Here is a 12,436-nt window from a genome sequence, read left to right as displayed (position 1 = left end):
TTTCAGTTTTTGTCCTTAAAATAATTGAGCCTGTTAATTGCACGTGTTATCTATCAATTTTTTGCGATTTTGATTCAACTGCCAAAAATTTCAAAATATACTTCGAAAAGTCGCGATACAAACTCTGTTGGAAAAATGTCGGTGACACGACTTCAGCCTTTTGAGTTTTTTGTTCTGGGAGGAAAGTTGATTCATTTCGCTTTTGCTGTTCTAGGTCTCCATTTTTGGGTGAAAACTAGGATGAGTGCTTATCAAATATTTCTCATCTCATCTGATTATGTTGAACATGTGTTAGGTTAAAAAGAATCGGTAAATTACAATGATCTTTTTAAAGGTTTGATATAATTATGGATATCTTCTTGCTTTTCTAAAAATTATAAATATATCTTTAAGGTTTACAATTGTCTAACAAATAATTCATTTCCATCCCTTTTTATGGCTAAAATGATCAAAATGACCTTATGTAAATTATTATTATTATTACTATTATTCATTTAATTTTTAAAATATTTTTAAATTTTTTTGGACTAAAATACCCCTATTGACCTTAATATAAGTATTGTAATTATTAAACAGACTGAATAGTTATTTTGATATTTACTATTGTATAAAATTGTAATTTTTTTTTACTAAAATGAAATAAATGATGATTGTAAATGTACAAAATCCTATAGTTTAATTGAATATCATAACATAATTAATTCATCAACATATTTCACAATTGAACATCACAACAAAATTAATTCACAGCTGACTTAATAAAAGGAATACATCATTCCATTAATATCATCCCAACATGAAGTATTTCAAAATGTGAAGCTAGGTTCAAACATCATTAGTTTCAAAAGCATCAGCAAAACTTTTCATAGACTATCCAAAACACATCATTTGTTTAAAAGGTTAGATAAGAGCCACTGTTGTGTGCATGCTTTATTGGATTCTTTGCCATCATTCTTATTCTTGCTCCTTGTCTCTCTTTGTGGGGAGATCCCTATCCCTCTACAAAACCTTGGTGGTTGATATGTTGCCCCAAGATATGAGGATGGTTGCGGTCGTGAGGATGAACTTGTAGCATGCATTCATGGTGCTTCCTTTCTCTTGGGCAAAGGTTGGGAGGACGAAACTTATACTGGTGGCTGGGACACTGTGGCATTAGTCTTTTTTGTGTTAGCAGTTGCTAAAGGTACTGCAACTTTTCTTTTCCTACCAACTAGAGCTTCTGTTTGACTTTTCGATTTTCTCCACTTTCTTGTTAGCTGTGATAAAGGAACATGAAGGTCTGAGCCCATTCCATTGTTCCAAACCTAAAATAGCAAAACAATGCAGTCAATATTAAAGTTGAAGAAATTAACAAAATGCATTGAAATACCTAAATGCTTGGGCATGTTCTTCTGTTATGCCTTTACAAGCCTTACACCTTACTATGCTTGATCTTTTAACTGCACTGGGTGCCACACTGGGTTCCTTTCTTCTACTTTTCTCTGGCCTGTCTGACATTCTTTTAATGGAATGTATGGGTAACATCCACTCCCAAAGGCCAAAACTAATACAACAATCATAAGATTAACACTAATAGGGGAAATAGCACTTTTAATCCTGTAAGTTAGGTCTGTGTCGCTTTTGGTCCCATTCATTACGAGATTAGCATTTTTAGTTTCATAACTTACAAAAATTAATACTTTTGGTCCTTATACACTTTTTCATTTACAAGTTAACGATGTAGGTCACGTGCCTAATACTTGCCGTTAAGTATTTTTGGATGGAGGAAAAATTGGTCCTTTTTTCAATAGTAGCATATAAGTGCTTCATTTAGCCTTCTTGATTCACTTGTGGAAGACATGATTCTTTGAGTTGCTTCTTAATGGCCTCAACTCATAGAAATATGGGAAGGATAGCATTCAATTTTTGTGAGAGAAGAGAGAAATTGCTATTTTTTTGCCCTAATTTCCTTCAAGATTTTATTTTTTTCACTCAATATAGCTATATTTTTCTCCAAAAATGGTCCCAAATTGGAAAAGAAATCAAATTTCTCTCTAGCAAAAAATACTTAATGATCACATGCAAGGCACGTGCTCTGCACCGTTAAATTATAGACAAAAAACTAAATGCTAATTATTTTAAGTTACGGAACTAAAAGTACTAATCTCGTAATGAATGAGACCAAAAATGAAGTGGCCTAACTTATGCGACCAAAATGTTATTTTCCCGCACTAATACAACAAACATACAGAAAAACTAGTATGAAATTCAAATTTCATTGAACAAAATCGTAACACTGAAATACAAAAGATTAGCTTACACCCTATTAAACTAGGAATCTGAGAAAATATGATAAAACACCAGACCATGCAAAAATTCACTTCCTTTACTATTCTGTAGCAAATTGAAGAATTAACTTTCTGTACAAGCTATGGAAACATAACACCAGTGAGACAAATTTAAGAGCAATAAGAGGTACGAGAAAGGCCTGAGGGCCACTGGAATGAGAAGAACTAATTTCGAAAGAATGTCAAAACCAGGATGAAATATTTCAGAATGTTCAACATCCTCCCTTAAGAATGAGCAGATGGCATGATTCACCAAATCATCAGATGGCAAGATTTAACCGATCATAGCAAATGAAGCAATCTGCGTTTTCTCCATCACTTCTTGGTTCAACGTGTAGCAATATATTTTCAGGAGGGTGGGAACATTCATTAATAAATGAGAATGGCAAATATAAATCGCCAGGTAAGAATGTTATGCATGTGTTTTAGTTCCAATCAATAAACGTCCTTCCAGCTTTCACTGAATCATGCCCCTGTAGTTCTCTAGATTATCACAGCCCTGCTTCATAAAAGTTGCTTAGACAGGAGGGAACATAACACATTGTTCTTAACATTTCGAACAAAGAGATGGCACGACAAATATCATCCCAGATGATATACAACTGAAAACACAAAGATCCTCAAAGAAACCAAAGACCTTTTGAAAAAGGAACATCAACCCATGGAAAACAAGATTGTCGAAAAAAGAATTCATCCACATCTACACAAAAAAAAAGAAAGAAAGAAATACTCAAAATATCCCTTGATCGACTTATTACTAACATTGTAGGTCAAATAATTTTTTTTCTATCTAAACTGCTTTTGTAATGGTGTTAATATACCTCCTCATATACATTAATATGTGAAGAGTTGTAATATGAATTTTTATGTGTTTTTTTGTCTATATCAGCAAATGTGGTAAATTTTGAGTAACGCAGTGACTTCTTGTTAGATGGTATTATTTTAGTCCGCTAAGTATGCCTAATTCTAATTTTAGTCCGATAACTATGTCCATTTTTGTTTAGGTCCAGTAACTTACAGAATTGCTTACTTTTAGTCCTCTTGGAGATTTTCGGATAATTTTACCCCTATGAGTGTAACTGCCTTTCAGAAGTTGCATAGAGGTAAAATTGTTCGAAAATCTGCCAGAGGACTAAAAGTAAACAATTTCGTAAGTTACTAAATCTAAATAAAAATGGATATAGTTATCGGATTAAAATTAAAATTAAGCATACTTAGCGGACTAAAATAATACTTTTTCCTTATCCTAATAAAAGAATTAGGGTATTAGATAAAGAGAAAATTTTTTTTTGCGAAAAATCGTGGCAGCCTCCATTTCTACAACCTTGCCTCTGCTTGACCCCCTCGTAGGCCATTTGTTGCCTGAAGGAACCCGGTTGGGAGCCTCCTAGCAACCTTAACTGTACCTTGTGGATCCACAAATCGAACCCATACACTCGCTTATTGCAAACATACAGCAACATCCAATTTAGTACTAGGAAAAATATCTTTCGCCTAGGTGTCCATGAACCTTTGTCCACCATACCAAGATCGTTCATCCACCATTCCGAATAGCAGCCACTGAAGATTAGATAGAAGCCAAGCTTTTTGGGCATGTACACAATCCAGTAGAGCGTACACCCTTATTTCATCTGAAGAGCAATGAGGACACTCCCCTTTCCACCTAAAATCTATTGAAATGTTAACTGATGTAAGGAGAATTTCTTTCCCCACTAACCAGCACAACATCTTCACCTTAGGGAGGACTTGCGCTCTCCATATGACACTTCACTGTAAAGTCGTAGGATTAGGGGCAGAGACAAACACAGTTTATCTCGATCTCAAAGGAGCTATGCCACAAAGTAAGCAATCCTTGTGGTGAACCTCCCTAATTTATTAAAGTGCCAAATGAGCATGTCTGGAGCACCAAGACCGTTGAGAGGGATACTCAAAATGTGAACTACGTCCTCCTTCAAGAACACCTCCCCAAGCCACCCTTCACCCCATTCTTGTCTATGCGGATCGATGAATGCATCTATGGCAATCAACTTGGAGGCTGTATAAAGGGGCGTGATTGGCTGGAAAAAAAAAGTTCGTGGGATCCACTAATCCACTGCCACCCGAATTCGAAAACTTGACCCTATTCCTAAGTGAGTCCCCGCATACAGCAGATGCAAGGCATAATGCCCCCCCCCCCCCCCGGATGCAATGCTCCCATACCGTGCTTCCAGGGTTGAGCCATTAGGATGGTATTTGGTCCCCAGACCTAACCCAAAAGGCTTTACGGCTTCCTGAGGACACGCCATGCTTGCTGCCTGTTCCCTCTCCAACAAATAACTCAGCACTTCTGCATAGAACAAAACAAATAGGGTGATAGAGGGTCCCTTGGCGATACCCCTATGTGAAACATATACCGTAAACTTCAATATATTAAGAATAAAATAAAAAGAGACAAAAGAGAGTAGTGCATCATAAGAGAGACAAAGTTGGGACATAAACCTATGCAACATAACTCTTGATCCAAGAACATCTACTCTACCTTGTCATAGGCCTTACTCATATCTGGCTTAAGTGTCATGAAGCCCTTAGGCCCCTGTCGCTTGTTCCTGATAAAATGGTTAATCACGGAAGCAATCAAAATATTATCAGAAATCATACAATCAGGAATAATAGTAGGGGGAAGGTGAAATGATACGATCAAGAATCAATTTCAATCTATTGGCTATTAACTTGGAAGCAAGCTTATATATTACACAATGAGATAGATCAGAACTAGGCAACGATCTCGGGGTGAGATACTTGGGGATGAGAACAACATTAGTATGATTTCAAACCTATTGGCCGGACGCCACGATTTAAAAAAGCAAGCACATAGTTAATAACCTTCGGTCCTACAATGTGCCAGTTATTTTGGTAAAAGATTGAAAGCATATTATCTGGCCCTAAGGACATAAGGGGGCCCATATGTGCTAGTGCTTGCCTGACTTCCTCACCAGTATCCAACTTTAGCAGCTCGTGGTTAATATCCTAGTCAACTACGCAAGGAATCGTGTCCAACATAACGCATATGTTTTCCTTTGCGGGATCGCAGGATCAATAGACCACGACGAAGTAGTCGACGACAATCTACTAAACCCTCTCCTTGCACTCGTACACCTCCCTGGAATCATCCCTCAATTGAGATATAGTATTTGTCTTCCGCCTCGTAGAAACCCAAGCATGGAACAAAAGGGTGTTATAGTCCCCTTCGATCAACCATTGCAACTTATTGCGCTGCTTTAAATACAACTCTTCTTATACCACCAAAACCTCCAACTCTTCTACTTAATTAATCATCTCATCCAACCGACCCTTCTAGAGTCGCTCTATCTGCTCCTCTAACTTCTTCATCCTCTGCCGAGGAGGCCCATTCGATTGGCACTTCCATTGACCTAGTTGCTCCCAGTATTCCTACAGCTTTTGTAACACCCCGTAACTCCCCTAACTCCCTAATCACACATTCGGGATGACCGTCTCACAATTCGGTTGGTTCATCCACCCTGACTCAAACTTGGAGTGCTTACCAAGCTGCAAGGAGTAGAGACACCCAACCCCAGGTTAAGAGAGAGTTTTTTATGTGCTAGTGTTATGTACTGTTCAAAAGACCTAGTCATTTAAACTTCTACTCAACTAACCTCCACAAAACATGCATAACATGTTCACTATCAGCCATGCGAGACTCTTCTAAAGAGTATACTTGGTGACATCTCCTTCCAGAAGATGAACCTTTGACTGGGCTTTCTCCAAAATTGATTATGGTTTGAGTATTTGGACCAGACTAATTTTAATGTGTTCAAAAAATTAAATCAAGTCTACACTTAATCTCTTGAGTTTATTATTTAATCCACTAAATAAAAGGATTAAATGCAATTTTTGTCCTGTAACTATAGCCCAATCCCATTTTAGTCCTTTATCTTTTTAGGGTTTGGATTTAGTCTTCTATGTAATTGAATTGCTCAATTTTAGTACTATTTTGGCCAAAAAAATACCCAGCCCGTCGGAAATTGCCTATGTGGACCATTTAAATTAGGGTTGAAACCTCATTGGTTTACATTTTTATGACTTGGCAAATTTTCGAATAAAAAAAAATTACATGGCTTCTTTTTCCACGTCACTGTGTTACGTGGGAAAAGAAGCCAAACACTTAGCAAACACACTAAACACACCAAACACTCAGCAAACACATGATTGAATAGAGAGAAATCCCCAAATCCCTAAAACTCGTCTCCCCCAAATCGAAGAACTCAGCAAAGCCCGTCTCCCCCAAATCGCGTTCACGCAAGTTTCAAATATCAGACAAAAATCTGGTCCACGATGGTGATGAAACGGCCTGAGCATCACTTGGGCTTGCCTCCACCTATGTACTGTAAGTTTTCTATGTTTTAAAGTTGGATTTTTTTTTTGTTGTTTTATAAGTTATTTGTTGTTTTCCCTCTGCCTTTTTGTTGTTTATTGCGTGTGGTCCCATAATGTTTTTTGTTTAGTGTATGGTTGGCATGTGTTGTCTCTTTCCAGATATTATTTAGTGCTTGTGGTCCCATATTTTTTATGATTTATATGTTTAAAATAATGCTCTGTACGTACTGTTACTGTTAATGTTACTGTTGAATAACTTTTTTTTTTTTAATATTGTACAGACCCTAAAAGTGATTCTATTACACTTTCTATGCACTCTGATGGTGTAGCCACACATGTTCCCGAAGGAAAGTACATAGGGGGTAGTGTCAGTAAATTTGACTATGTTTTGCCTAAAGAGTGTTGTATGGAGACATTGAATATTGTATGTGATAGTGTTGGGATAATAAGGGGTAGAAGGTTCTGTATACTTCTTAACAAAGGGTTTAAATTGTTGATTGATAACAATGATTTCCAAAGGCAATATAAGAGGTTTAAAAAAGCTATAGAGTTGTCAATATATGTGGATGTGGATATGGGCGTGGGTGAGGGGACTGAGGGTGCTGAAGTTGGTGATGGTGAGGGTGGTGATGGTGCTGAATTAGGTGAGGGTTATCAATTTTTGGGTAAGGGGGTTAAGTGTGCTGAAGGGGGTGAGGTTGGTGAAGGGGTTGAAGTTGATGATGGTGAGGGTGGTGAGGAGGCTGATGTTGGTGAGGGTGAGAGGGATGAGGACTTAGTTGATAGTGACTTTGAGATGGAAAAAGTGAATGAAGAGGATGAAGTTTGTAGGCTACAGGCACCAGTTGGGGGGAATGCAGTGAATCTTCTGAATCTGAAAATGAAGAAACAGATGTTATTGACAATGATGGGGACCTAGATGAACATAAGGACTCAGATAGGGAGGGAACTGTACCTTCTTACCATGTATTTAACCTTGAAGAAACCTATGACCCAACTTTTGAATTGGGGATGATGTTCAGCAATAAAGCTGAATTTAAGAAGGCACTGCAGTCTTATGCAATTAAGACCAAGAGAACACTAAAATTCATTAAAAATGACAAAGTGAGGGTATATGCAAACTGTGGAAATCCTGACTGTGAATGGACAATGCATGCAAGTAAGGTAAAGGGTGAAGAAACTTTCCAGATAAACCTCTTGAGGGACCATCATTCATGTCCTAAAATTTTTGAAGTAAAAAATGTGAAGACAAATTGGATAAAAGATAAGTACTTGCAAAAGTTTAAGTCTGATCTGAAGAGATGTGTGAAAGGATTTAGAGTGGACATAATAAATGAGTTGAGGATGAATGTGTCTAGGCATCAGGCTTATAGAACCAAAAAAGTAGCATTAAAGGAACTTGAAGGCAGTCCTCAATGGCAGTATAGCAAACTTTGGGACTATTTAGATGAGATAAGAAAGACTAATCCTATGTCTACTATGATTGTGGGAATTGAACAGATAGATGGGGAGGAAAGATTTAGTAGATTTTATGTGTGTTTTGGGGCATTGAAGACTAGGTTTAAAGCTGGATGTAGGCCTATAATTCGGGTTGATGGATGTCACTTGAAGGGGCCTAATGGGGGTATTCTTCTCACTACAATAGGTGTTGATCCAAACAATTGTTTATACCCTATTGCATATGCGGTTGTGAATAAAGAATGCAGAGAGACATGGGAGTGGTTTCTAATTGTTTTGAAGAATGATCTTAATATAACTAGGGAATATGAATATACATTCATGTCTGATAAACAAAAAGGCTTAATGCAAGCATTTGAAGAAGTTTTCCCGAGGTGTGATCACAGATTTTGTGTGAGGCATTTGCACAATAACTTTAAACAAGCTGGATTTAGGGGTTTAGCATTCAAGAATGCACTGTGGAATGCTGTCAAGGCATGTACTGTTGGTGAGTGGAAAATGAGGATGCAAGAAATGAAAATTTTGTCACAGCAAGCTTTTGACTGGTTTAATGATAAACCTGTTGTTCAGTGGACTAGGTCTCACTTCAGTGAGTCATCTACATGTGATATGTTGTTGAATAATGTGTGTGAGACTTGCAATGCTTGCATTTTGGATGCAAGAGACAAACTAATACTTACGATGCTTTAATGGATTAGAGAATATCTTATGAGAAGGCTGCAAGAAAATATAGATAGGAGTGCAACAAAGTGGAAGAACAGATTGTGTCCTAAAATTGAACAAATCTTACAGAAACATGCAAATAAGGTGTCTGATTGTATGCCCATCAAAGCTAATGATCTCCATTACCAAGTATCTTGTTTTGATGGTAGTCAACATTGTGTGGGTCTTGGGTCGAAGAGTTGTAGTTGTAGGAAGTGGCAACTGTCAGGTATACCCTGTAAGCATGCTTGTTGTGCCATTTATCATCAAAAAAAGGAGCCTTCAGATTATGTGGCAGATTGTTACACAATTGAGATTATAGGAGAGTGTATAACCCTGCCATACTACCAATGAGTCATGTAGCCTTGTGGTCTGAGTCTTGCATAATTCCTCCTCTACCACCCAACTTTGTAAGGGGTGCAGAGAGGCCTCCAAATGCAAGAAGAAGAGAAAGTGATGAGCCTACATTGAAGAACAAAAAGAAAAGCAAGAAGAAACAACTGCAAAAGCTGAGAAGGCATCAGACCATAATTCACTGCAGAACATGTGGGGAACCTAGGTATAATACAACCAAGTGTCCAGAAAGAGTACCATTTCCAACACAAGAGGTTAAAAAAACTTGCAGTTTTTTTTTTTTTTGCAAATGTAATAATTATCTTCTAATTCAGTTTTAACCTTCACTTTTGCAGATGCCTAAAGCAAGAATCAACACACAAGGCCCAAGTACTAATACAGAAGACACAAGTACTAATACTAGAGTAAGAAAGCATTTGGAATGATTTCTGCAATTTGGAATGCTTTTCTAGTTTAATAGGCGTCCAAGAGAAAGAAGAAAGCTCCTAAAGTAGCAGTTAATACAGATGGCCCATGTGTTAGAGTAAGAAACAATATCTGAAAATGTACTTACAACATGGATTGAATGTCTATTTTAATACCTTTTGAGTTAATGTAATAGGATGCCAAGAGAAAGAAGAAAGCAGCACAAGAAACTTAAGTTGGCAAACAGATGGCAAACTCAATTGTAAGTTTAAGTTTCTACAGTTTTTTTTGAAGTTTGTTTGAACTTAAGATGGCAAACTCAATATGAACTGTAAGTTTTTTTTAACATGCAATTGGATACAGGAAACACAAGATGCTACCATTCTTCCACCTTTGCCTCTTGAAGAAGATCCCATGGATGAACCAACTGTTGATCCATGTATCACACAACAAGAGTCTCAAGTTGCAGCAGCTCCAGTATACAAGAAAGGTCCATCAGTGTATCAACAAGTGCAACAATCAAACCAGCACTTAACCTTACAACCTATAGTCCAAATTCGAGCACTTCCACCTATGATGGGCAGCCAAGGATTACCAGTTTTTTCCAACACATCAAGAGCACCACAAGGAAACCGTGCTACAATAATCAGAGATGGAGGAGAAAAGTTCTTAGATTTAAGCCAGATTAGTCCATTAGATGATTAGTTCATTAGGTTGACAATTGTATTTTGTAGTTTTTGCTCTTTTTTGATGTAAGTAAAGTTGATTGCAAAAAGTTCAGAGCTGATTTTGTTTTTGCTCTTATTTCTGCACATATGTTTGTAGAAACAATGAACAGTTGCTCAATTCCCATCATTGTGAAACTTGTGTCGTTCTCAAGTCAATGAAAATTTGCTCTTTTACTACAGATATTCAATTCCATTGTTGCAGATGTTTAATTCCAGTTTTTCATTTTTTAGATGTTTCATTTCAGTTTTTCAATTGTTTCAGATTCTACATTTCAGGTTCCATAAAACCAAAAATCCAAAAAGAGCAACAACAACACAAAATTTATAATTGTACATTACAAAATATTATTTCGAATCAAAATCAAATACACTTGTACATTCGAGAATTGCAAAGGAATATTTTTCTTCTACTACAACAGCAACAACAACACAAAATTTACCTATCTATTTCAACAACCAACACAAAATCATCAAAAACAAAGTTAAACCAACAAAGATTTTTTTTATTTTTCTTGTTTCTCTTCCTCAGCACGTCAACCTCTGTTTCCAGGCCATTTATTCTCTTCAACAAACCTGGAATAATGGCCCTAGCCCTTTGGCACATTGGGGGATCCTCCCATGCAAAAAACCTACACCCTCCTCTCTGCCAAAGACCACAAAAAGAACCCTTTAAACACAGTAAAAAAATTTTTTTTAGAGAAATTCCAAACCAAGGTGGGTTTTCTTACCTTGTACTGCCGGCATGAGTGAAACCTTCTCCCCGGGTTCTCGTTCGTCCATGCCGTTTGCATCACTGTGGGTCTTCCACAATGACACTCGTTTGAACTTGTAACAGCAGACATTGAAGGAATTTTAGAGAGAGAAGTAGCGAGAAGAGTGAAATCGAGATTAGGGTTCTTCATTTGGAAAATGGGGCTGCTGCTTTCTCTTATAAAAAGTGTATGAAGTGTTGTGTTTGTTGAGAGTGTTTTGCTTCTTTTTCCACGTCACTGTGTAATTTTTTTTTTAATTTTTAAAATTTGTCAAGTCATAAAAATGTAAACCAATGAGATTTCAGCCCTAATTTAAATGGACAACATAGGTAATTTTCGGCGGGCTGGGTATTTTTCCGGCCAAAATAGTACTAAAATTGAGCAGTTCAATTACATAGAGGATCAAATCCAAACCATAGAAAGATAAAGGACTAAAATGGAATTGGACTATAGTTACAGAAAGAAAATTGCATTTAATCCTAAATAAAATACCCAACATAAAGTTCATGTGAATATTTAATCTAATTACATGTATACTTAATTAATAAATTTTATTTATCATTCAAGCCCAAAACCATAATTATTCCAACTAATTAATTAATCCAAACCTCATTTATATAAACCTAGTCAATTTAAAAGGCTAAGTGCAAAATCAAATTAATCTAATTAATTAAAATTTGAACTATCCATCCAATGGATTATCTCTTACAAATAATTCAATCATTTATGCTCTCCAAAAATTAATGTAATTCAATTAAATTAATTCATCTCTTCTAAAATTAATTTTAAATTAATCCTTTACTTTTCGTGATTCGTGTGTGACTTTTTAGGTTCACTTTCAGCTAGACTTGGGCGTGTGACCTACTTAATTAATCAAATTTAATTTAATTAATTATTTTTTATTACCCCGTAACCAGAAATGTCCCTTACCATGGGTAGCTGTTTAGCAATAATCCATGACATTAGAGACTAGGTAAAAAATGACGTGAACATTTAGGTTTCAAGTTCCATACGGGTACTATCATTCTATCAAGCGTCTTTTGGACCTAGTCTAGGGTATGAAATTAGGTGACAGTTGTCATCCTTGACTAGGCATCTATACTTCATACTTATAATGTGGTTACTCCATTGATTGATGTAGGAAATGATCGCTATGGCCATAGACTTTCAAAGTCTAAATCATGCCAGAGTTCATAGGAGATCTCGCTGTCACATACTGTTAGGGATAGATTCTTTCTTGAAGTGGATCATCCTTTCCACATACTCCGACTACACTGGACAAAAATTATTATGATCATATAGGACGATGTTGTCACTCTCACTAGAACCAAAATAT

General features: G+C 36.6%; 1 protein-coding gene across 1 annotated transcript; it reads left to right on the top strand.

The window, feature by feature from the left end:
• LOC105164455 lies at positions 7,713-10,325 on the top strand. Its single transcript, XM_011083105.1, has 3 exons — positions 7,713-8,748; positions 9,032-9,090; positions 9,984-10,325. The coding sequence occupies exons 1-3, from the start codon at positions 7,713-7,715 to the stop codon at positions 10,323-10,325; spliced, it is 1,437 nt and encodes a 478-aa protein (XP_011081407.1).

The sequence above is a fragment of the Sesamum indicum genome, linkage group LG6 (assembly GCF_000512975.1).
Source record: "Sesamum indicum cultivar Zhongzhi No. 13 linkage group LG6, S_indicum_v1.0, whole genome shotgun sequence".
NCBI classification, from domain to species: Eukaryota; Viridiplantae; Streptophyta; class Magnoliopsida; order Lamiales; family Pedaliaceae; genus Sesamum; species Sesamum indicum.
Note: the sequence above shows the minus strand (reverse complement) of the source record. Positions and strands in the feature narration are given on the sequence as shown.

Bases quoted from the DNA above. Each gene is read 5' to 3' on its own strand.
- LOC105164455 (XM_011083105.1), top strand. From the start codon at position 7,713: ATGATGTTCAGCAATAAAGCTGAATTTAAGAAGGCACTGCAGTCTTAT. The intron at 8,749-9,031 runs GTGAGTCATCTA...TTTTGATGGTAG, and splicing joins GTGGACTAGGTCTCACTTCA to TCAACATTGTGTGGGTCTTG. The intron at 9,091-9,983 runs GTATACCCTGTA...AATTGGATACAG, and splicing joins TAGGAAGTGGCAACTGTCAG to GAAACACAAGATGCTACCAT.